Source organism: Bombyx mori, chromosome 12 (genome assembly GCF_030269925.1).
Source record: "Bombyx mori chromosome 12, ASM3026992v2".
Lineage (NCBI taxonomy): Eukaryota > Metazoa > Arthropoda > Insecta > Lepidoptera > Bombycidae > Bombyx > Bombyx mori.
Window position 1 is genome coordinate 6,851,859 of NC_085118.1, and position 27,278 is coordinate 6,879,136.

General features: G+C 34.5%; 2 protein-coding genes across 3 annotated transcripts in view; one reads left to right on the forward strand and one right to left on the reverse strand.

The window, feature by feature from the left end:
- Positions 1–13,135, forward strand: part of LOC101741075 (hemicentin-1) — a 129,420-nt gene extending 116,285 nt beyond the window's left edge. For both annotated transcript variants that reach the window (XM_062671400.1, XM_038014483.2), the window contains exons 5-12: positions 95–226; positions 660–806; positions 4,513–4,600; positions 5,311–5,416; positions 6,852–7,010; positions 7,615–7,729; positions 8,381–8,473; positions 10,938–13,135. In XM_062671400.1, coding sequence (XP_062527384.1) covers positions 95–226; positions 660–806; positions 4,513–4,600; positions 5,311–5,416; positions 6,852–7,010; positions 7,615–7,729; positions 8,381–8,473; positions 10,938–11,125 — 1,028 coding nt within the window. In that variant the 3' untranslated portion in view covers positions 11,126–13,135. The remainder of the gene's footprint in view (positions 1–94; positions 227–659; positions 807–4,512; positions 4,601–5,310; positions 5,417–6,851; positions 7,011–7,614; positions 7,730–8,380; positions 8,474–10,937) is intronic.
- On the reverse strand, positions 13,134–24,224 carry LOC101744520 (limbic system-associated membrane protein). Its single transcript, XM_004929523.5, has 9 exons — positions 23,905–24,224; positions 23,357–23,478; positions 20,681–20,882; positions 18,589–18,720; positions 17,924–18,106; positions 17,451–17,511; positions 15,618–15,862; positions 15,417–15,539; positions 13,134–14,887 (listed from the first exon to the last, which is right to left on the reverse strand). Exons 1-9 carry the CDS (start codon positions 23,954–23,956, stop codon positions 14,604–14,606), a joined length of 1,404 nt encoding a protein of 467 aa, XP_004929580.2. The 5' UTR covers positions 23,957–24,224; the 3' UTR covers positions 13,134–14,603.
- Between the last annotated feature and the right edge of the window lie 3,054 nt (positions 24,225–27,278).

Sequence of the window (27,278 nt, forward strand, 5' to 3'; positions counted from 1 at the left end):
ATGGTTCAGTAGTTATAACCACGGAATAGATAAATATATAATATATTTATATTAGTATAGATATTAAAATGCAAATTACAATTTGTTTTCACAGAAAAGGTGAACATTACTAACAGGAATGTTGAAAGAGAAGGGGAAGAAGGAAAATCAATTGTGCTGACCTGTGAAGCCAAGGGACATCCGACACCGGTCGTAATTTGGTACAAAGAAAATTCTCGAATCCCTAGTGAGTGTTCAACCATTACCGATAAAACGAAATTATATATTAAAATTTATAAAAATCAACACGCAGCACACGCATCTAAAGTAAAACAAATGAAAAACCCCTAAATATATTATTTTAAACTTATTTTTATATAATCAAGAGATTTAAATCTATTTAATAGTAATATTATAATAACCTGTGACCGTTTTCTAAAAAGTTCAAAATACAAATTGAAATGCTTATAAACCTATAATCCTTAGATCACGGTTTGTGATTAATCTACCATAAATGAAATATTTTAATTGAATTGCATTTCAGAGGACGTACGAATCTTCTCCGTTGTCTCATATTAAAAATATGTATCATCGTTTGTTTAATAATCTTACAGTATCAGTTACGTACAGTCATTTACTTACACTAGTCAGAGTAACTAAAATTCTAACTATCACTACAGATGATACTAAAAAGTACGAGCACAGGGCTGACAACTCGTTGGAGATCAAGAATCTGAACCACGCTGACGTCGGACTGTACGTGTGCAAAGTTAGACAAAAGGCGCTGTCCTACTACACAGACAAAACAGTCCGTCTTTCTGTCCTACGTAAGTTATATTTATATTAGAAACGTTCCATATTTTTAACGATCTCAGCTTAATTATTAATTCTTCGAGATGATACCGACATCTCGTTTTTACCATCGCACCGCCCGCCACCGGAGTAGAGTTCATCCATACTACCTGGAGCCACTGCGGTCATCCACAGTGCGTTTCCAGAGATCTTTTTTGCCACGTACGATCCGGCTATGGAATGAGCTCCCCTCCACGGTATTTCCCGAGCGCTATGACATGTCCTCCTTCAAACGAGGCTTGTGGAGAGTATTAAGCGGTAGACAGCGGCTTGGCTCTGCCCCTAGCATTGCTGAAATCCATGGACGACGGTAACCACTCACCAAATAATAATAAAAAATTTGAAATACTATTCGCATCTACTGATGAGATTAAAGTGGAATGCAAATTATGCGGGCATATTCCGTGCTCGCAGATCGTATTAACTGGCATCCTTATTTCTGCTACAAAGTAAGCGCGCGTTCTAATATAAAAAAAATACAGCCTTTTAGTATATAAATGAAAATCTCAAGTAGCAGGTAGCATTCAGACTCTGGAGTCCATAAATCCGGTAATCACTTTTTGTGAGCTATTTGCAAGCTGGATTATTAATCTGTAGATGAACTATATTAATAACTAAGACAAAATTTTAATGGCCGGCTGATGTAGTGGTAAGTGACATGGTCACTACACAAGGGGTCGCGGTTTCGATTCCCGCCAAGGGAAGATATTTGTATGATAAATATAAAAAAAATGTATTTTCCAGGCTTATGAATGTATATTAAATATATGTATGTGTATAATAAAAATCTTACATTTATTTCCGTTATCTGGTACCTGTAACACAAGTTCTTACGAACTTAGCACGGGACCAGTTAACGTGCCGTGATTGTTAGTAAATATTTATTACTGTTATTACTATTGCTATTAAACGTTTTTTTTTTATTGCTTAGATGGGTGGACGAGCTCACAGCCCACCTGGTGTTAAGTGGTTACTGGAGCCCATAGACATCTACAACGTAAATGCGCCACACACCTTGAGATATAAGTTCTAAGATCTCAGTATAGTTTTACAACGGCTACCCCACCCTTCAAACCGAAACGCACTGCTTCACGGCAGAAATAGGCGGGGCGGTGGTACCTACCCGTGCGGACTCACAAGAGGTCCTACCACCAGTAAACAAGAGGTCCTACCACCAGTAATACACATTAGTACATTTAATACACATTAATTTATAAGAATATCTATCCTGCCATTCAAGGTTTTTCTTATAGTGTAGCAGACATAAGCGGAACGGTGGTAGACTGTAGATTAACAATTTATCATTATAATAATAATATATTTTTTCAAAGATCATTGTTAGGACACTAAACTATATATCTCCTTTGACAATGGAACAAATATACTAGAAACTATTTTGGTAAAGTAGAAAATTAGTTTTGAGATTACTCTGTTTCCCTAGGGCCAAAGTAATGACCTCTTATGCTATACTAAAGTAAGCACAGAGTTTCTAAAGCAACTTTTAAAACGATTATCTACTTCCAACATTATGTTGACGTTTGATAACTATGTGACTTGAATCCCTTAGCTTTCAATAGTGAATTAAAATGTGCCCTTAAATATGTTAATGAATTATATAATAGTAATTCACTTAAAGGGAATGCTTAGACCGTTTTTTAGATAATCTTCTTTTTTTTATTGCCCTTGAAGGCAAGCGAGCATACGGCCCACCTGATGGTGAGTGGTTACCGTCGCCCATGGACTTCAGCAATGCCAGGGGCAGAGCCAAGCCGCTGTCTACCGCTTAATACTCTCCACAAGCCTCGTTTGAAGAAGGACATGTCATAGCGCTCGGGAAACACCATGGAGGGGAGCTCATTCCATAGCCGGATGGTACGTGGCAAAAAAGATCTCTAGAAACGCACTGTGGATGACCGCAGTGGCTCCAGGTAATATGCGTCTTTGTGAGTCATTAATGGTCGTGAAAAGATTAAACCACTACATTGTCAATACAGTCACCTTATGTCTTCTATTTATCCTATGAAATCAGACAGTGTGTCTTTAATTTTACTAAATCGTAAAAAAAATATCTAAAAATTGTTATGTACTATGTATTAACTATATTAAGTATAATTATTAAATTATGTGATGATGTTTTTGCGGCCATCCATTGCTCATAAGCATTTGTGAGACACGACAGACATTAATTAAATTCGTGTAATAAACTAACGATAATAATATTAGTTAATTAATAACATATTACATATTTTGTAGCCTCACGGGAAATTAGTTTCAATAATGTTTCCCACAATTATTACTATATTAAACAACAATTTTTCAGATATCGATACTTTGGCTAATTTACACTCTCGCTAATTATAAATGGAATATATATGTATATGCCTCTAAATATTAATATTTTTGTTTTATATGCTGGTGTGATTTGCGATGAAATTGCTAATTGCCTTGATAAGTTTCGGATGAATAGGGATTGCGAAATAAAATGGCGATCAATAGTATATTACTAATATATTACTATAGTATATTATTATATATTGTAGTATATTACTATAATGCTTAAATAATATAATTCTGTTTTCAATTTTCTCTCGAAAAAATGAAATTTAAATGAATTGAAGATTGGTAGGGAATAATATTAAAAATCAATCGTCTTATTACCATTTAAAAAAAGTTTGCATCGTCACTTGAAGTTTTTAGAAAAAGTATATTGCATAATTGTGGATAAACGTTTTGCATATTAGAAATTTTCATTTTTTAATCCGATGATTATATCGATTTCCACAGTTAAATAAAAAGCTCGGAAAATAAGAAACACAGCAATATGCGTAATTTCTGTAAGGTCATGAAAGCTCTGTCTTTATGCCACGAATCAATCACGAATTTCAATTCGAAGTGAACGATAGTCAATAATACAACTGAATCTACAATTATTTTAATGCTATTGTCATTCAATTTGCCGTATTTAAGTTGCAGTAAACGATTACTTCAAGAGCTTTGCACTCAAATACTGACACATCTATAATATAGATGATTTATACAATATTCGTCTTATTAAATACATATTTGTTTATTTTTATTTGCCCACCAATGTTATCAAAACAAATATCAATTGTTAACTTTTAAACCTATATTAATACATCACTAAAAATTGGAAATACTTATACCGGCTTAACGAAGTTTGTTCAATCCAAAGTTTGAGAGGTAATTGATTCCACAATGATACTTTACATTCGAAGTGATATCACCATAAACAGACATGTTTAAATAAATTAGTATTACTTGATAAAAATAGGTAGGCTATTTTTTTATTTCTTCTTGCATCTTATTCAAAAGATGTTTACTTATGTGAGTCCGCACGGGTAGGTACCACCACTCTGCTTATTTCTGCCGTGAAGCAGTAATGCGTGTCGGTTTGAAGGGTGGGGCAGCCGTTGTAACTATACTTAAGACCTTAGAACTTATATCTCAAGGTGGGTGGCGCAATTACGTTGTAGATGTCTATGGGCTCCAGTAACCACTTAACATCAGGTGGGCTGTGAGCTCGTCCACACATCTAGGCAATAAAAAATAAAAAAATAAAAAAAATACTTGGATTTCAAGATACCATTTCACAGAAACTTGAAAATTTTGTTTTTGAAAATTGTGCAGAAGAGTTAATTATCTTTCTCAATTACTTTTTAGATAAGCCGATTCTGTATAACAACTTCACGGGAACGATCGACACCACGAAATACAAGACTGAAGAAGTTTACGCAATTATGAATGAAACGTAAGCATTAACGATTAATTGATTTTATTGTATTGTTATTCATTATACAAAGAATAAATTGTTCGTTTGAAAATACTTGAGTATAATAAAAACCATTGTTTGTTACAAGAAACAAAGAAAAAACATACATATTATGTTGGGTGAAAATGCGATGTTTTTATCTATTCAAATTGATTTAATGAATAATTTTTATTTTTGTTTCAATGTTGCGGCGTTAAGAATGGCAATAGATATTGATATAGAATACTGCTAATAGTTTTATTAACTTGTTGAGCACATCACTATTCAGTATGAAGTTTAATTTTGTTGTGCCAAGCTTGAAATTTGATTATCACTTCGTTTTGAACATTAATCATGCGCTTCATCAAGTGCCCAAATATTCTTGTTAATAAAAACTTAGCAATAACGCAATTGCAGATTTAAAAAAGTAATTATAATCTCGCAAGATATCTGTTATAGCGCGACATGTGTTTGACATTATTTTACATTACCTACATTAGTATATTACCTACATTAGTATATTGACCTAAAGCCAAATATTCTCGTTAATCAAAACTTAACAATAACACAAAAGCAGTTTTAAAAAAGCAAATTACAATCTCGCAAAATATCTATTATAGTGCGCCATGTGATTGACATTATTTACATTAGTATATTCATTAGTACAATTAGTACATTTAATTTGTTTTATGTTATATTACTATTTTCAGGAAGAACATCACATGCAGCGCTATCGCAAACCCCCCGCCGACTTACACCTGGTACAGAAGAAACAATGGTTACGACGATGATGTTCCTATCACTGACGAGGAGATGGTACGTTAAACGGTGATGCTTGTAATTGTTGACAGGATTAACATAAATTAAATCAGTCAATCAATTAAATCAATCAATTGAATTAGTAATTTTCGAAAAATTGCATTTCTATCAATATTTATGCGTTACACGCAATGAAACACAGACAAAAATCTAGTGACGCACGGGATTTACATTTTCTAGCAAATTAAGTGCGGTGAATGTTCGCCAGTCTTTCTTTACATTAATTTACGTGTCCATTTAACATAAACTTACCTAAAAATATGTTTTGTAAAGCTTTTTATAAAAATATATGAAAAAATTAATGAAAATATCCTGTATTATGAGAAAACATTAAAAAAAAATTAGCTTGACAGAGTAGTTTTCATGAAAAAAACTAAAAAATGCAAAAAAAATTATAATTTTTATATTATTATATTTTTGTTATTTTGTTAAAAAGATATTGAATAAAATGTATCATAAACTCATTGTCTACATTGTTAGCTTTCAAATGACACCTCTTTCGTCTTCCTAAGACGTCTACATCGATAGCAATGATTAAATCAGTTCAGGTGCCTGATCTGCGAAGTAAAAAAAAAAATGGTTGCCATTTTAGTACCCCTCCATACCAAGAGAAAATTGGGATAGTAATTTGCCGATAAAAATCCCCATATTTACCCCCTTAAGTCTCCGACATTGGTGCACGGACACATTGTATACATGTCAAAATCTCTATTTCCGTTTCCTCATTAGGATCCGCTGGAGTTTATGTGACATACGGCTTTTACCAATTTTCTTATACATTTAAAAAAAAGTGTTCTTTTATAATTAATGATTTAATTTATTTTGTTATTTATTGAGGCTTCGAATTACATTTTCAATTTAAAAAATTGAAATCCTTTAATATTTAGTGAACAGTTCTCTTGTCTCGATCGCACGGTTTTCGTGCCTACCAAGTACCGACACATTTCTATCTCTGTCTAACAACGCAAACCCTAGACAAGATTTAACCATTCCTCAAGATTTCGAAAGACCACGCACATCAAACCTGTGCCACCCATCGGATTTAGGACTGTATAACATTTGAATAACGGTTTTCCTTGAGATCCAGTTCTAGATCTCAAAATATTTTTGGTGAAGAAATACACAATAATAAGTGGCATGTGATCAATAATAAGTGGAACCTGTTATCAACGCTCATGAACGTCAGCAATTCTCGGGTCACTCGACCGAGTATCCGTAAATGGATTCCCTCAGCGTTAAAAAAATAAAATGGGGCCCGGCCAATTCTTTGCATGGGTATCAAATGTGATTCCGCCGTTCCTAAGCATGTGCAATATTTTTTTTATTAGTAAAAATTGTACCTAACTCCGGGATTTGTGATACCCAGCTTCGCTAGACAATATTACACCAGGCGTTTTATCTATTCCAATATTAAAAAGATTCAATTTTTCAGGTGGTCACTTCAGAAAACGGTACATATTCAGTACTCATTTTGAGGATGCGCGATAACAGTTCAATCGGCGAGTACAAATGCACAGCGAACAACATCAAGGGGAAAGAATCTATTATATTCCATGTAAATCCAGCAGCTAAACCCAACAAACCTGATTTTGTAAGTGAATTTAAATATTTTAGTGGTGTTAACATTTATTTTTCTCATCACACTCGTATATATTAATTTTAAAACGTTACTAAATTGTTTAATCCTCTGATTTTTTGTATCCATTTCATTAAAAAAACCATCAGGTCGCGTTAAATTAATTATCATTCTATGTTCCGCGTATTGGGACGTAGAATTTGTTTATAAGCAAAAATGGAAATAAACAAAATTAATAAATCTCCACCGCTTTAGATATTTATTGTCTTACGGTAAATAACTTGAACTTTACCAGTTACAATGTTATGTTAAAATTTAAATGCAATTTTATTTGTGGTAGAAATAGGCAAGCAGTTGCTACCGACCATCTTACCATCATGAACGCAAAATCTTTATCCTAGAATGAACAAAAAGTCAGGGAAATTGCACAGCAAATCAAAGATGATACGGATGACTTGTGTCAAAAATTATAACAATATGTGCTAATTCTCAGATGACTACTAGTCTCGAGTAATCAATTAGCAATGTACTCGTACATATTTTGTGCCAATCTCACTTGTCCTATGTGAAAGGAAGAGGCAAGAAATATACATATACACTAAACTATATTTAATTCCAGGTAAGCTTTCTTTACGCTAACACTACGACTCTGACTTTCAATGTTTCCTGCTCGAGCTGCCCAATGGAACTAGAAGAAGATAGGTCACCCGACCCAGCAAACCTTACTGTTAAAGGTATCCATAAAAATCAAAAAGATTATACATAAAATATCCCAAATATTCTGAGTTGGCTCAAAAAAAAAATACTGTTTGAAATGCAAACATAACTTCGTTCAATGTGAGAACAGGAGGAGGAGTCTTTCCAAATTTAACTATGGTTGTTTAATTATTTTAATATTTACTCATGAAACTAATACTTTAGACAAATCAACATTCAATACCTAAAACTATCCAAAGGAAATACATACATATATAACGCTCAAACATAAACTACGGACGAACTAACTTTGCCAGATACTCACGAATCACGCCCCTTTATACAACATACACAACACTTCTTTATAATTAAACTAGTACCAAAAACGTTTTATTGTACTATATAAATTGCTTAAATTGCATCGTTTTAATTTTAATATTATCAGAACCAAGGTAATAAATATTTGTCTGGCCAATAATATCAAGGCATTTAAATGAAAAGTCGATTTTCTTCCCTTCGACCATTTTTTCATGTAAATCTGTTCCCATATATTGCCTAACTAGCAGTTGTATAGTTGTAGTAACAGCATCTTCTCAAAGAAACGAATCCCCTATGGTATCCACTGCTGCTCATAGCTCGCTCTGAAAACTAAGGTCGAGCGTTATTAAACTGTTATTCTCTTCTACTAGGATATTCATTCCAAATGGTTCCTGCCCAAGAAAATTACCCTCCAGATTGGGATTCTGCTCAAGATTTCGAAGTGGACATCACAGATCCTAACGGTAAGTTATTGTTAAAGTATACTTCAGTCGTTAGACAAGTCCAATGACTTTGCGTGCTAATTGTGAAAACATATCTTTCAACTGACAGCAACGCACAATTATAATTAGACGGGATTTTCTTACTATAATAGATGAACTTGTAAACATGAATGATGTCTGTAATTGCAACTATCCAAAAATTTAATATATCATAGTTATTAGTATACAGTATTTATACTAATACTATTTAATAATCTTTCCACCCATGTATCAGCAGATATACATAATACCCCAGACCCCAGTTCAAGCACAACTACTGTTTCTTTTTCATCGAACGATATTTTAGAGACATCCTTAGTTAATTTTCAACTATATATCTAGTGATAGAGTATACTCTGGGTCCAAAGGGATCCTCCTCCTTGCGTCGTATTCCTCATTGCTGAGGGTCGTGACCACCCTTTTGTATCACCTTCGCACGTACGATCTTTCTCCATCCATTTTTGTCTCTGGTGGTATGGAGGGTGTTGTAAATCGTGGAATCAAAAACGGTGCGGATCTGGTCGGACCAACGTATTGGGCTGCGCCCCCGAGGTCTTTTCCCATCTACCTTATCAGTCACGATGAGCCTCTCGAGTTTGCTATCATCCTTTTGTGCAATGTGACCAAAGTATTCAAGGACTCTGCGAAGACACTCGGATGACAGCCGGGGATAGATACCAAGAACTTGCCTATTGTTTCCACGTAACCATGCGCTCCTGTTTGAGTGGCGGTATCGCCGTACTATTTATCTGCGACCTCAAGAATAGCATTTAGTCGCTATGAACTTCGTTATTCATTTACACCAAGTAACCCGTAAGTTTGTTGACCCATCTATACAAAAAGGAAAAATCTTTGGTGATAAAAATGTATTTTTAGAACAATTAGATACGTTTTTTTTTTGTGTATTCGACGTTTTTTTTTCTCAATTAAACGTTCAGATCATTTAATTGTTTTGTTGTGCAAATTACAAATTTATTGTTTCTGATGCTGGTTCAATGATCAAAATTCGAAATTAATCACTTATACCTCAAAAAGTTAAATTTATTTTAGTACTAGCGGCCCACTCCGGCTTCGCTTAACAAAAATTTCAAAATAAAAAAAAACACACGCATCAACCCTTCTATTTGCGTTAGGTTATATTATAAAAAAAGAAAATTATTATTGGGGTATAACTATAATAGTTAGACATATGCTGTCGTGACACTTTTTGTAAATAATAATGTGTAGTAATGTCAAAGTCATAGTACATTATTTTATTTTATCATCAATGGTTTTCGCAGCGCACGCGATGTAAAGAATATTTTAGGTAAAATAATATATATTTTTTTTTTAAAGAATATTTTAGGTAATTTTTTTTTACACCTTGGGTCACATTATTGGATTTTTAGTAACGATCCATAAATAAATAAAAAGAATATAATAGCCTATGACACTCGGGGATAGTGTAGCTTCCAAACAGTGAAAGAATTTTTCAAATCAGTTCTGTAGTTTCGGAGCTTATTCAAAAAAAACAAACAAACAAACAAATCTTTCCTCTTTATAATACTATCTGTTAATATAAATATTACAAAATTTTTTTGGGCTCCTCAAGAGCTAAAAAACCACGAGCCAATTGACGAACAGAAAAGAAAATAGTATTTAACTTATCCGTATTTCTTAAAAGGAAAAAAAACTGCCAACATAATGTCTACTTTTTTTTTATTGATAACCCTGAAGCACAATGAGATAAAAAAAGATAATCGGCTTATACACAGATCAAAAAATGATACTTATCTGTTTTGCTCTTGCCTATTTATGTAGAGATTAAGCGCCTCTTTGGTGAAATGATCAATGACTAACTTAAAACGGAGCCCGCATTCGATTACGGATATAGACATCTTTGTGAAATATATTCGATTTGTTTTGTATGTTTTTTTATTGCTTAGATGGGTGGATGAGCTCACAGCCCACCTGGTGTTAAGTAGTTACTGGAGCCCATAGACATCTACAACGTAAATCCGCCACCCAATTAGTGATATAAGTTCTAAGATCTCACTATAGTTACAACGGCTGCCCCACCTTTCAAGCCGAAACGCATTACTGTTTGACGGCACAAATAGGCAGGGCGGTGGTACCTACCCGCGCGGACTCACAAGAGGTCCTATCACCAGTAATTACGCAAATTATAATTTTGCGGGTTTCACTTTTATTACACGATGTTATTCCTTCACCGTGGAAGTCAATCGTGAACATTTGTTGAGTACGTAATTCATTAGAAAAATTGGCACCCGCCTGGGATTCGAACACAGGTGCATCGCTCAACACGAATGCACCGGACGTCTTATCTCTTAGGCTACGACGACTTCAATTGTTTCGATTTGTTTTGTATGTGTTTCCGGTATCCATGGCACGGAGGAAAATTCTATATTAAGCTATAGAATGCTATTTTAATTTTAATTGTCTTCAGACACGTTGTTCACGGTCGGCCCACTAGCCAACAAGACAAAGTACCACGTCCGCATCCGAAGCTGCAACGCGGCCGGCTACTCTGAGTGGGTGTACTTCGAGACACTACTAGAGACGAGCCACGCTGACAGGATCATCGCAGCGATCGCTGTCATCTTAGCGGCCTTCACGATTACAAGCTATTTCTAAAATACCTTTCATGTATACAGTATAACACTGGGGAACTTTTGAATTTTTCGTTTACCTTTAGTTCTTCTCGTAATTCCGGTTACTCTCGTGTGACAAAGAAGTTGTCAGCGACCACGAAAATATCTGAAAATGAAATTACTATATTTGCGTCACAATGAGTTTGGTGACGACTTCTCGCGATTGGTAACCAGTGTGAAAACCATTTGCTGCCGTTGTTTTTGTCAGATCTTATAGTTGATAGTGCACCACTATTAAGTAGCAGATCAAAAAAGTCAATATTATGAAGATTTAATGTTCAAATTAATTTACATATATCTTGTTTTCAATTTAGTTAAGTTAATTACTTAACGTATTTATCCCCTGAACTTGAGGTAAATGTAGGTAGATAAAATTTAATTTTAAATACTATATATTCGTAAGTAAGTGTTCATTCGTTTACCTAACGTTATATAATAAAGGCCTCAAACATACATATAATGTTGTTACCAAATAAATAGCCTAAATATCAACTGCATTCGTGCTGAAAATGTTAAATTTATGTAAGTTTTTGGCTTCTTGATTAATTTAAACTAGATTTAATTTAAATATAATCACATTAATATGTAGTTTTCAAAAATAAGCCTTATGTCTTAATCGTGAAACTAAATGTAAATAGATACCTATAATACTGTTGACGGTACGTGCAATTAAGTGTAATTATTCTTTATTAAAATCGCTGTTAGCAACGGGTTATATATTATATGTGGGACACCTTTCTTGACAGTTGCAAAATTTGAATTAGCATGTAAAAAACCATCATCATTTACTTACAACACAATGTTTAAAGTAAATCCGTTTGATTGGTTATTTATTAGTTAGGGAAACAAGGCCCCAAACTGTTGTAATTTCAATAATCTTACTCTGGTGAATTCTCAATTTTATTAATATTTAAATAACCATTATTTTTAAGTAAACAAGAATAAATTTATGTAACAATGATTCGAAGTGCTATATTTTAAACGTTCAAATGTTAAGTAACGCTTGGATTCGATTACTTTATTTCTATCTGACGGGAGAGAACATAAACAAACAAATTAAAATATCTTTATTTCGGAGTCAACTTACTGTTTTGTAATTAATATATTTTATTAGTTGTAAATTTCATTTTATTACTACATAATTTAGATTATAAGTTGTATTATGGTTGAGTGTATTACTGTTATTGTAGTGCTGCCCTTTTGAAGTTGAGTGCAGTATTCAATACGTGAAACTATACAAAAAACTTGAATGTTTCTAAATAATGTATTAAATATATTTTGTTTTAAGTAGTAGATTATAAATGCTTTAAAAATAGCAAACAAGCAGGAATTCAATTACTTTTTATTTAGAATACAAACATAACCGTGACGAGATCATATTAATAGGAACACGTAACATTCCAAATGATTTATTAAATGCATTCCGTAATTTAATGAAAATGAAAATTTCTGTTAAATTTTACAATATTATTGAGTAATCGTATTTTGTGGTCCTAATAAAAAAAAGTTCCAATTACAATTCCATTCAGGAAGACTGATGTTATGATTTCTTACGTAATAATTAATTATGTTAATTTTTATGTAATCACTGATTTTAAGTTACCCAACGAAACTTTTGTTGTAAATCACTTAACTCTTAAATATGCTACCCTACTGGTTTTCTTAAACGACTTAGAAGTCCAAAGAGAAATTATTTAAAGTAAATACTTTTTTATGCTAAGCTTCTTTGTTACTAAGCTTTTAGAAACTTATAAATGACATTAATAAAAACGTAAGCACCGGTTTGAAGAAACCAAAAATTTCGACCAAACAAAATTGTTGCAAACACTTAATATATTGTTTTGGGAGTGTTTCGTCAAATATTAAAAACACATAGTGTTTCTTGATTTCCTCTATTTTCTTCGTGTACATAACACAAGATACTAGTAGTCGAGTTATTATTGTTATGTAACTTGCAACAGTGTTTCTGCCTCAATAAAACTATTTCTAAAAACGTTTTTATTTTTTATTTCAATCATACATAAAAAATACATGCTCACAATAATAGTAACCGATATAGAAACTAATAAAAAACTTCACATATAGACGCTTGAAAGGCAAACGTGACTAAGCGACAATGCGTGAAATTTACACTAGACTAATTATTTAAAGTTGAAATACCTGATAAAAATTATATTTTAACGAATCTAGCCGTAGGATTCAAATTATTTTAATAGACCTGGAAATATATATTTTTTGCGCATCGAATATGGTTATTGCCTATCATTTATGTACAAAGCAGTTATTGTCGCTTAGTCACGTTTGCCTTTCACGCGTCGATATGTAAAATCATCCTCATCAAATCAGTACAATACATAATTATCTACATAGGTAGATCGACATGCAGCTTCGGACGTAGTATTGAAGTTTCTGCCCTTCAAACCAGACCACATTACTTAGCCGTAGAAACATCCAGGTATACGTTGCCTTCCCGTGCGATATCAAGAATATCTTCATTATTTTATCCAGGACGACGTTGCTATCCCGTGTGCGATAGCGAAGAATACAATAATTATTTTCAAGGAACTAATCATCTTCCATTTGTTGGTTAGGCTAACAGTTTAACTGCGACTTCAAATTGATTTCCGACGTGAAGGAATCAGAATAAGTCAATAAAAACTACAGTTCGCAGTAGAAAAGATTGAATCACCACAAACAGAAAATTCAATCTGAAAGTAATTTTCTCAGACTTCAATTCGAATTAAGTATTGCATTAGACAGGACCTTGGACCTATGCAAGCGGCTTTCGAAGCTGAAGTAGTAACAAACTCCTATTCCGACGGAAACGATATTTTGGCCTAGCGGGACATAATTTAGCTTTTAATAAAAAAATAATATTTAATACACCCGGAATGCACAAGAAACAAATAATGGGGATTAACAGAATTTAAACTGGCACCCACTTGTTCTAAAAAAACCATTGATAACCGTGTCAAGCGATTTTTATGCGACATTAGGATACTTATTTACTTATATATTTTTTTTTTTTATTGCGTAGATGGGTGGACGATCTCACAGCCCACCTGGTGTTAGATGGTTACTGGAGCCCATAGACATCTACAACGTAAATGCGCCACCCACCTTGAGATATAAGTTCTAAGGTCTCAAGTATAGTTACAACGGCTACCCCACCCTTCAAACCGAAACGCATTACTGCTTCACGGCAGAAATAGGCAGGGTGGTGGTACCCACTCGCGCGGACTCACAAGAGGTCCTACCACCAGTAAAATAGTTTTTATATGAACATACCTGTACTTACGTACGATTTAGGTTATAATTTTTAAATGTAGTCGTGTAAGGAATCGTCTCTCTACCACATATGAATATATAACCTACCGCAAATATAAACATACATAAATAAATATAAATACAATAAAAGGTTTCATGGTTAAATATAAATAGAATACGTATTAGAGTATCTCTTAAACCATCCTCATGACAAACATACAGACAGCAGCTACGACCAAAATGCCTCCAGCAAAGAAGATCCCATAGAATGTCACATCACTATTTCCAACAGCAATACTCTTTGATCTTTCAGTACTAATCTCTTCATCTTGTGGTTCTTCCTGCAAATCCTCGTTTTCAGTAAGAGCTCCAATTTGTATGGGTGTAGACCACGTAGAAACACCAGCACTGTTCGAAACCCTAATACGAACCCAGTAATTCATATTTTTTTCTAATTCACTCAACTTGGTTATGGACCCTGTAATTTAATATTTAAGTCTCTTTTTATTCTATACGGCCTTTTTTAGGATTGAAGGATTACCGGTGGCCCGGAGGCCTTTCCAGTTTTACCAGGGCAGGTGGGCGAGCAAGAGCTCAGCCAGGAAAAATGAGATTTGCTAACAGCTGCCCGAGCGCCTCCAAAGGAAACCTAACAACTCAAGAGCAGCTGTTTCGCGAATGAATCTACTACCGGATCAGAATCGCGACCTGCTGAGAAGATCCGTCGAGAAACTTAGCGGGCTGATGCATGGGTTAGGTTGCACGTCGAATATTTTACCGAGTTCGACGAGTACGGTTACCTCCTGCTCCTAGTGTTAGAGCTGAAGGCGTCTAATGCAAAGGCTATTGGATCTGATGGATCCGTAAGGACGTGTCTAGGGCGTCGACGGTGACTGGCAGAAGCCACCAATTTCGGGGAGTAGCCAGGAGCGGCAACGATAAGGCGATTATCCTATATTCAACCTATATACGACGTTGCCTACCGTCTATATATCTTTTATTTTTACCTTTAAAATCAGGATCGTCATCAGAGATAGGAAATTCTTTTGTAACAAGCTCTCCATTTTTCCAATCGTTTTCACTAGGCTCTTCTTTAAATCCAGACACATGTAAATACTGAATTTCAAAACCTTAAAAAATGTCGTTATTACTAAATATTATTATTAGTTTAAAAATATATCATTATTTTTATTTGAAAAAATACAAACCGCCAGCGGGGTTCGTCGTAGTTTCCACCAATTTAAAATCTTTTTCCGCTTCTCCATATTCGTTTTTGGCTGAGCATTTGAAGGTTTCGGTTTGATTCACCGTGACTGTCAATATAGCAGTGTTGGCTTCTTGGTTGAATTCAATTTGTTTCTTGTCAAACTCGATTAGGGTACTATCGTTAATATTTGAGAACCACCGATATGTGGGAGCGGGATATCCTCTTGCGGAGCAAACCAAGTTAATACTGAAAAACATGCGCTTGAAGCTTATTTCATTTAAAAAATATATAGTTTTATTGGAAATTCATATAAAAATGGACTATAATGTGAACGAACGGTACAAGAATTGGATATCTATTATTTTTTGGAACGAAGCTCCTTATGGGCAGGGACGTCTTAAATTAGGCTGGGGCCCTTGGGCACACAAGAATTTGGGGCCCTTTTGGAAAGTAAAAAAAGCGAATTATAATAATATTTTTTTTACTGAGTATGACCATTTATTATAGGTAATCAAATACAGTATGATATAATATGTCATTAATGATATTAGAATGCTGATGGTTTTTTGGTTACGATTACGATAACGAAAACCGTTATCGTGATCGCTAGATGGTGTACTTAGTAAATTAAGAAGGATGCGTTCGGAAATATTATTAATTATTACAGTAGGAATAGGCGCAGTCATCGATATAATAGCGTAGTATATGCCTTGTAAATACCTTCTGATAAGATTAGTAATTTGTGAAAAAAGTGTAATGTGCCCGACAAAAATGTTTTGAGAATAAATGTGTGAGAGAAATTGTCGGTCCTTCGGGGCCCCCTGAGAGTGGGGGCCATGGGCACGGGCCCCGTGTGCCCTTATGGTAAAGACGGTATTGCTTATGGGACGATGCGGAGGGGTACCCTAACCGGGAAAAAACGTCCGTAACGTAATATTTTTATTAGTAATGCACACAGTGTACGACTTAACTTTGTAATAACGTACAAATTAGTAATGCACACAGTGTATGACTTAACTTTGTAATAACGTACAAAAAATAACATATTTTTTATCATTCATTGACCGCGATCTCAGAGCGTTCGTTTGCGCAATACACTAACTCTTATGCAAACAACCGTGAATGAAGTGTACCACAATAAGTTCGCACGTTACCGAATGACCGTGGGTTGTTGCGAAACCTCCAGTCTTATTTTCTTTATACCTCGAATAGAACTTTAAATCAATATTTTTATAATAAGGAACTTCGTTCCTATCCGGTGTCCCACAACACCACACATTTAATTTTTATATTCGAAACGTCATACTGCTGATTCAATGGATTGTTGACTCGCAGCAATTGTTTTTTACCAGCATTTTACTCGCCAGCACCACTAGGAGTATTTCGAATAAACAAGACAGGCGAGACGGACAACAAAAGAAACATGTGTTACTTTATTTCTAATGTTTTTTGCTAACAAATAATACAATAAGTAAGTGTTTTTTGTTAAAAGACAACCAGCACTGGCTTGCTTGAAACGTGACCATTACTTTTTTTTCTCCGAGCAGGAAGCTTCGATATTATAGAGTGTTTATTATTAGCAAATCAATTTTTATCTGTTCTTACGCAAGGAACATGATCAAGATTATACATTTAAATGTGTATTTATATTTCTGATATTACTTAAAGTGTTGTTTAATGGTCTTAAAAAATTTTAATTTCCTTGTTCTTTGACGATACACTTTTACTTTTTATATTTTGGTGACAGCGGGATGCGGGATGATGTTCACAAAAAGCATGCTTCTAAAACAAAATATAAATTACTTTATATACTACATTTATTCTACACACATACCTCTGATTGAATCGACCATAAACCAACTCGGTATCATTCCCGTCTTCAAAAATCGGAGCATCTAAAACACGAAATTTAAATTTTATGAATGAATAGGTATATCGTGTCGTTTTGGACTTCAAGATCATAGCCCACTGAGTTTCTGAGCCCTCTGAGTTTCTCGCCGGATCTTCTCAGTGGGTCGCGATTCCGATCCGGTAGTAGATTAATTCGCGAAGCAATTGCTCTTGAGTTGTTAGGTCTCCTTCGGAGGCGCTCGAGCAGTTGTTAGCAAATCCAACCCCTCCTGGCTGAGCCTTTGCTCGCCCACCTGTCCTGGTGAAGCTGGAAAGGCCTACGGGCCACCAGTAATCTTTCAATAATAAAAAAAAAATCAAGATCAACAGTCGCGAATAATAAAAACTAAATAAATAAATAGAAAAATGATGTCATAAAAGTCATTTTTGTTTTTTGTCTAGATACCACATACTTACGATTCACGTTTAGAGTGGTGTTCACATAATTTGAGTGTTTGCACTGTTCTGTGTTTTCTTGTATAGCGACGCACGAGTACAATCCGCTGTCTTCCGACGTCAATGAAAATATAGTGAGTGAACTCTCGAATCCATCGCTGCTGAATTTCGTATTCAATTTATATTTCGTGTCGTCTTGTCCTTCTAAAATGTATCCATGCGACTGTAATGGTTCTTAACACGCTTATTGAAAAGTCAACATTATTTATTGCTGTAGATGGAAAAGATGAGACATGAGGCTCAGTCTCGATTTCATTGTTAAGTGGCTACCATTGATGTATTTTAAATCAATGGTCGCTGCTCTACTTTTCGAACTAAAATGCATTATAGTTCCGCATTAGAAACCAGCACTATGACAGTACCTACCTGAGCGAACTAACAATACCTCATTAGTTTTTAGTTTTATTAGTTTATGCTCTATGACTCTTCTTTCCATTTTTATTAGTTTTGCTCAATGTACAGACACAATGAATTGAAGTATATTATGTATTCATGATAATTAATAAGTAATTTATTCCAAAAATTATGTTTATCAAAAATAATGGATAACACGTAGACCGTGAAAATACCTTTATTTATGAATCGTTTTAAATTAACTAAACTAGCTACAGAGATTAATATCTTACCATTAATAAGATTATCATTTCTTTTCCACTGAATCCTGGGTTCAGGATTGCCTTTGGCGTGACAATTTAACGTTATAGACCGACCGAGATCTGCCGTCAGTTCAGTTCGTATATTCTTGAACACTACAGGATCTGGATTAAAAAAAAAACCAATTAAATAAAAAAAAATAAAAAAACCTTTTATTTCACCCATAAAAAAACTTTTGTTTTGTTGTGGTTGATTTCTAAGCCCGATCGTCTACTTGCTTGTTGTAGTGTATCTATCATGTGTTCCAGCTCTACGCTGTTCTCAAATAGCACGACAAGATCGTCAGCGAATCTTAAATGATCTAAATACTTTCCATTTATATTTAAACCCATCGTGTTCCAATTTAGTTTATTTATTATTGACTCTAATATTGAGATGAAAATTGTTGGTGAGAGGGGTCCACTTGCCTAACACCCCTTTTAATTGGGATGGTTCTTTCTCTTCAATCTCTCCATGTTATCTATTTTGTTTTTTTGCCATTCTAATTGTTGTTCAAGTAACTCGGTCTTTAAACAAGCAAACAATTACCTGAATGTAAAAGTGTAATGTTAATAACATTTTCCTTTATAGAATAGACTGCAGAATTTGTTAATTAGTGTGAATCACATAAAACTAAAACTAGGCTTTCCACCATATGCCTTCGCAGAGTACTAGAGTTCTTTGGACAGATTGCTAGAAAATACGGTGACAATGTCAATAACTGATGGTGACAGGTAAGATAGAAAGCAAGCGTCCCAGAAGACGCAGTTCCGCGAGTTGGTCGGACCAAATTCGATCTTCTTTGAACGTCAAGTTCCACGATGCCCTCCACAAAGCCAAGGTACGCAGCATATAGAGGGGAATCGTACATTAGAGAATGATTAAGCGAGAGAGTCACGACCTTTAGCAATGAGGAAAGCGACGCGAAAAGAAGGATGAGTGTGAATCATAAAACAATTTAATTTTTACGCTCTCAAAAGCAAAGCGGTCAAGTGTGAACGTTCACACGTTACTGACAAGAATTTGGATTGGAAGAAGGTTTTAACTTTAAATGCTCATAAACATTAGTAATACCGGTAATCCTAACACCGAGGACTCTCTTCAAAGATTGCGTTAGGAGAGACAATTCATAATACTGAGGAAGTAACGTAGAGTCTCAGAATACAGAAAAAAGTTTTTTCTGTATTCTGAGCGTAGAGGATCGTTCGCTAGCTTTATAGATAAAACGCGTTAGTTGCAAAGTTGTACTCTGTTCCGATGGCCGGTAGTGCGATTCTCCGTTGGTGATTATCGCCTTAAACTATTCCTCAGAACAATCCGACAACAAAAATGCATTCCCAACAAACAATAAATCGAAACCTATTGCGAATGTAAAAAACATATAAAACAGCCGAAACTGTCCGAGTAATTAAGTCTAATCCGGTAACGTGGCCTACATGGACATAACTGCATTTAAAAGCAACGGAAATTTTAATTGTATTTCCGTTTTCGCTCGGAATTATGTAACACAAATGCTAAACGTATGACATAATTTTCATTTCGCTACAAACATTGTCTGTGTAACTTATTCTTAACCCTTGATCTGTTTATTCGCCAAAGAGATAACAGTAATTGCATATATGGCGCAGTGAATTTCTGTTTTCACACATTTATTTTATTCAAACATGTAATTATTATTTAGTCATTATTATTTATTATGTCGTTATACAAGATAAATTTACAAAATCGACATGTTTTTTCCATTGTCTGCTTACAGTGACGTGGCAACGATAACTCACTTTCTGTTGAATAAAATTCTCAGATTCCATTGAATGGCAATGCCTGCTTCGTGGCAAACATTTGGATGGTACCTATCCGTGCGGACCAAAAATAAACCACAATCGGCGTTTGATTTAATCACCACGATGTTCTTATGTTGTCTTCATGCTGGATAAGGTTCTGGCATGAGTTTTACGACCGGTCACCTACCTGACGTCAACAAAATAAGAAGCACCAGCTTTCAAATTATCGAAATGAGTTCACCTAGAAAAAAGTTTTGAGGTACAACCCCAAAAAAAATTGCAGTCGAGTTAAGAAATTACGCACCAATAACACAAACTTCCGCGTGATCTTCTGAGTCACCAGAACGACACGTGTACAATCCAGTATCGTCCAGCGTCACGGACTTGAAGTGTAATAGTGAAGCAGGAATGCGACCTGCGGGCGACGGCACGGAATGCTCCAAGGCATATACTCTATTTGATGGTATCTGCTTTATAGCTTTACCAGCTGGGTCTGTCCATTCAATCTGCAATACACATTAACATTAATACTCAATCATAAAATATTAAAATCTATCTTCTATATATAAAAATGAATTGCTGTTCGTTAGTCTCGCTAAAACTCGAGAACGGCTGGATCGATTTAGCTAAATTTGGTCTTGAATTATTTGTGGAAGTCCACAGAAGGTTTAAAAAGTAGATAAATATGCTCGGAATTAAATAAAATAACAATTTTGTTTTCTCTTTGATGTGTCCCCCGTCCTACGGATTCCTTTTGTTTGTTTGAAGTTTATTTTATACAAAAGCTTAGGTCTTTTATTTATCGATTGAAGCACTACAATGTCTGCCGGGTTAGCTAGTATATAATAAATATACTTATTTTTTTTTACTTATTATAAACTTATTAGTTTTTCTATTAAAGTCTTTTAGTAACGTCTCAATAACCAAATGTAACACATTAAATAACAACGAAAGTTAGAGTCTCGATAACGACAATTCTACCCTTAAATTGGAACGCGTAATAGCATTACAAATATAAGCAGGGAGGTAGTTCCAATCCTACGCATTTAATATCGTCTATTCGCATTAAAAGGTAATATTTCCAAAAATTTTACGAAATTGAGTTAATATGCGGAATAACTTGGTATCACCAGTATTTTTCTCATAAATGCTGTCAAAAGAGCGTAGTTTAGTTTTAGTTTTTTTTTTTTTTTTTAGTTTACCTATATTTTGACTACTAATAACAAAATTAATAGATAATTTTATCTTACTATAAAAGACAGATAATGTAACTGGTGAAAACTAAAAAATAAATGTTGCAAAGATGATTAATATTAAAAATATCATATCTTAAACCTTTAAAACACTCTCCTGTAAAATTTAGTAAGTTTTGAGATTATACAGTTTTAATGCGAGAAGACGATATATGTCCCAAGAAACCGCCAGTACTCAAAATAAAATAGGGAATTGAGTTCGAGTTTTGCAGTACAAAGGCGATTAAATAAGCTCACTGCCCATCGATAAACGTTAACTAAAACCAGCAAAAATCGAATGTAGCGGTTAGTTTCAGATATGATCGAAAGTTAAATTTTATTGATTATATTATTGATTGTCACACCCTTCAGACCGAAAAGTATAGCTACTACGCGGCAGGAATAGGCAGGTTTGTAGCGCCTATCCAGTTGGGCTCGCAATATATCCAGCTACCGGCTAATATAGGCAGCGGCTATGCCGATGACGTCGATGAGGTACGTCAACCACTGACTATCAGACTGGCCGTATATAGCGCATATAACGCCAACAAAAACAGTAAAAACGGCTCTGAAATATAACTCGATGAAATAGTAGTGCTCGAATCAGAGTCGCATTTGTAATCTACTGATAAATAGGCGGACCGATTAATTATTGTGCTAATCTCTGGCCTGTTTGTTTGTTCGACCTTTATGCGTCCACGACTCATTCATCCGATATAATTGATACTTTGTACAGTTGGCACACTGTTTTATTTGAGTATCAATTTCTAGTACTAGGTACCTACAATTAATAACACAGATGTTGTTTCAAGAACTGTCTTTACCAATGTGTGTGAATTTGTTATTTCAGATGAGAAGACTGGCCTATGGCCCACCTCAAGTTAATTGTTTACCGGAGACCGTACACCATGAATTTAATTTGCAAGGTGTGTGTGAAAATTCTCTCTACCAACAATATGCTGGTAGGATACTCAGATAACGCTGTTACCCATTCGTCCTTAGTCGCCCACGCGAATAGTTGGTGCTATTCAAGGCCATGTAAATGATGTTTCGCGTGTCTACCGTAATCCATGAAATATGTAAAGATAAGCAAAATGAACAAATTGATCGTTGCTTTGTCGAACTTTCATCGATAATTATCAAAACAAACATTACAGTTATGAAGCTTAATTAGATTTTACAATATTTGTCACTTGATTTCTGACCTTTCAAATGCTATTCACGGATAGATATCTATTTATGGATAATTTCTTGGGCGTAAATTTAATACCCATATAAAATGTCGTTGAAGAGTTCTGGTATACCTGACTTTATTAAGAGAGCGTTGTGAAATTACCAATGCGCAGACAGAGACTGATCGATACCATGATTGCATATTTTCATAAACAGAAATTAAAGATATCTATAAAAAAATTACTTTTACTTTCTGTATATATGCTAAACAGCAAATTCGGTAAAGAAGACCTAATATATGCTCATAGGTGGTATAATTTTGAGCGCGGGTCACGGTTAGTACGCACAACCATATTTATCTAGGCTACTGATTTCTGCGGAAAAACTGTCATAATTTTCGATTTAGGGGATGGGAAAGTTGTTATTTGTTTTAAAAATAAAATCAACACTTTGACCTCATCTCTCAAGATTCATCGAGTCATTCTGATTTTTGTGAATATAAACTCCGATAACCAACTAACACCAATTAGGCTATAAACTCGTCTATACACCAGAAGCAATGTAATAGGTCTTACCTTTTGACTTTTACTCGAACCTTTGCAATTAATGGAATGGCGACTGCCAGCTTTCCAAAATGGCGACTTCCGATAGTAATCTATCTTATCCACCGTCACGCGATTTGTTTCCTTTGCGTATACTACAAAAAAAAATTCGGTAAAGTCTACTGAATTATTGAAACCTGTTAAGATTGGCAGGGTATCAAGAGTTCCTTGTTTAGTGTCACCAAATAATAAGTGTGTCTTTACTCAGAAGGAGAACATAGTATCCTAATCTAGACTCGATCGTTTATCGCTCGATTTTTTAACGTAAGAGGTACTGACTAGTTCTTAACATAATCTGGGCCTGCATTATAAAGCAAAGTATAAAAAAATGCTTAAAGTCAATTATGAAATGTAATTTTCGATTTAAAATATTGGTATGTGCAAAAAGTAGAAAGATTATCAATGAACCAATATTTTATGTCTAGTATGTTAATAATAAAAGTAAGATAAAATGTATAGATTAACGACACAAAACTAATTGTGAATCTTCAACCTTTCAATCTTATTTGGTCATCACCTACCTGCTCTATACAACATGTATACCAGAACTATTAAATAAAATAACCACTTCATCTTTTACACTCTTAATAGCACACCATTAACTTTTTTTTTACCGAGTGATATATTTTTTTTATATTTGTTTTTCTTTTATAAAACTCTTCGTGGTATCACTGCGGAGCACGAGATGAAAGTGCCGTGCCATACACCAGCAAATAGGGCTTACACAATAAGTACATGTTAATTAATTGTAACATTAGTTAATTCACATTTAAGCGTTGTTGCCACAATGTCATAGCTGAGGAAGTGACACTTAGCTCATTCAATTGAGAAGGTCACGCAAACAATGTGAAAACAGAAAATAAAATTAATTCATTTTCATAAAAATCGAATTAATTATAAATATTTTCTAAGCCTTTCCTTATAGTCGAACGAAGAAATTGCATTTACTCAGGTGTTTTAAGTCTGGTATCGGTAACCCAATGTCATTATGGCGATCAGACGCCTGATATATTCGTATTAAGCGATGCGCCCAGACCAGTATTCGAATCCCACAGGCAACTTCGAATATTCTTATGTTCACTATAAGCATGAGTTCACACATACATACAAGCTTCTACAATGACGGAATAACAACGTGTTATAAAATTCAAATACCCAAAAATTATTATTATTATTAATTAATGTACGTAATTGCTGTACAATTGATATATTGATGGGTCCGGTAACCGGTTAGCACCAGGTAGGCCGCGAATAGACAGCGGCTTGGCTTTCCCCCATGACATTACTGACGTACACGAGCGACGGTATTCACTTACCATCAGGTGGATCGTATAATCGTCTGCCTACAAGGGCAATAAAAGATAACAGAATTTGTTCAACCATTAATACAATACAACAGAGAAAACTAATAACAGCAATGATCGGAAACTGTAAACACTAAGTAGTTGAAGTACTAGAAGTCGTATAGCGAAAATAATGAACACGAAAATCAGGGAAGGATCTTAACAAAATTATAAAATAATGTCATATATATCTGTTAAGTTTACACCCACATTTTTGTCTGTTTCGCCCACACGTTTGTGAATCAAAAAATTAGGAATACCGAATGATTATAGCAAATATATTATTCTTGTATCAGTCAGGGATCAAGTTATTACGTTACGGACTTCTTTGTCCAACATTTTCTTATTTATACCGCAAAGCTATCCTGAATTTCGATCAACTAAGCTTGATCCATTTTAAAACGTACAAAGAAATATATACTGCGCAATATAAAATCTAGACTTAATGAATAAAAAGCAATTAAAACTACAACAATTAAATTTTATCTATTATATTTCTAAAAACCTCACGAGAATGTTGTTGTGTAGAAAGTTACGATTTTCGTTCAGCAAATAAGAAAATTATAATGCCTCTAACTATTTAGTAATTGGCGTACATCCATCCACCTTTGATTGTCTTGTTGCCTAGTAAGGAAAACACAATAAAAACTAGAAAAAAAATCTATTTGTTTGTAACAAATCATTTGATTCCCACGAATATAATGCTTCTTAATGTTATTTTGATAACTCAACAATCTATTTTTTACTTATACTTTTTGATATTTAATTGAGTCAAAATAAAAATAACAATAACATGGCTTTATTTGATTGATTCCACAATAATTAAATAGAGCTTAATTATTCTAGTATTAATTATTATATTACTAAGTAATCATAATAAATCTACTACTCATGCTATTTAATCTCCTTCTAATGTGGACCCCCTGAGGGTACAAGCCTCCTCCAAAGAATCCAATTTTTCCTTATCTTGCTGTTCATCCAGTCTCTTCCTGCTTTGGATACAATCTCGTCCTGCCACCTGGCACCAGGGCGACCTCTACTTCTCACGTCCTGCGGTTCTTTCCATTTTGTGATGTTAATTGTCCATCGATTGTCATCGTATCTCCCAATATGGCCAGCTCATCTCCATTTGAGACTTTGAGAGAAGTGTAGAGCATCGTTTACCTTGGTTATTTTAAGATTTTTTATGTTTCTAACTCTATCTCTCAGCTTTATATTTAAAGAGCTTCTATCCATTGCCTTCTGAGTTGTCAGTTTTTTTTTTGTCTTGCCTTGTGATCGTAAATCCACGTTTGCCAGCCATAGGTTAGACAGGATAAAATTGTTGTATCTTAAATTATACTCTCCAATTTAAGCGGTAGTTGCGATTTGAGAATATCTTTTTGTGCCCAGTACTTTCTCAGTATAATTTCTTTATTTATTGCTTAGATGGGTGGATGAGCTCACAGCCCACCTGGTGTTAAGTGGTTACTGGAACCCATAGACATCTACGACGTAAATGCGCCATCCACCTTGAGATATAAGTTCTTAGATCTCAGTATAGTTACAACGGCTGCCCCACCCATCAAACCGAAACGCATTACTGCTTCACGGTAGAAATAGGCGAGGTGCTGGTACGTACCCGCGCGGACTCACAAGAGGTCCTACCACCAGTAGTTACGCAAATTAAAATTTGCGGTATTGATTTTTATTACACGATGTTATTCCTTTACCATGGAAGTCAATCGAGAACATTTTTTGAGTAAGTATTTCATTAGAAAAATTGGTAACCGCCTAGGATTCGAACACTGATGCATCGCTCAACACGAATGCACCGGACGTCTTATCCTTTAGGCCACGACGACTTCAAGCAATAGCTACTCTCCTTTGTATTTCTTCTATGTTTCGGTTTTTCCTAAATGACATTTGCTTACTAAGGTAAATCATCTCATCATCATCTGGTGTCATCTCGCTGTTAGTCAAGATATTTGTTTTTTCTAAGTTCATTTCCAGCCCAGCATGAACACTAACAGTTTGAAGGTTGAGTCAGAGGGTAATTTAACTATGGTAGCGCGCTGGTATTATCAGAGCACGATGGTGACTACCATCATCACTTTCAATGACAGCGGCTAGGCAGGACTATTCGACTCAAACAAAATCGTCAAACTATCGCCCACGCATTGGGAACGGTAGGCAGACCAAATTCAAGTTAAGCTGACTCAACTCAAAATCACGAAAATATCTTCAAAATGTGACGTTTTAAGAATTCAAATCGAAATAATGATTCGATTACTGGGTTTTTTCTTCAAAGTACATCACTAAACGGTTCCCCAAGAATCAGAAACACCAAAAGTACAAGTAATTTACATAAAAACTAGTTTTTTTTCAAAACTATTCGCGTCATTATCATGGCGGTCGACAAAAACTTATTACAAGAAATTCAAGCGACTTCCTGTCTTTGATTTTTATTAGACGATGTTATTCTTTCAGCGTGGAAGTAATTCGTGAACATTTGTTAAGTACGTATTTCATCACATAAATTAGTACCCATCAGCCTCTTTTTTTTATTTTTT

Coding starts and splice junctions, on each gene's coding strand:
- LOC101744520 (XM_004929523.5), bottom strand. CDS start 23,956: ATGAAGTGGTTATTTTATTTAATAGTTCTGGTATACATGTTGTATAGA. Junction 23,479..23,904: donor ATACATGTTGTATAGAGCAG/GTAGGTGATGAC, acceptor TTTTTTTTGTAG/TATACGCAAAGGAAACAAAT. Junction 15,863..17,450: donor TATGGTCGATTCAATCAGAG/GTATGTGTGTAG, acceptor CATGTTTTTCAG/TATTAACTTGGTTTGCTCCG.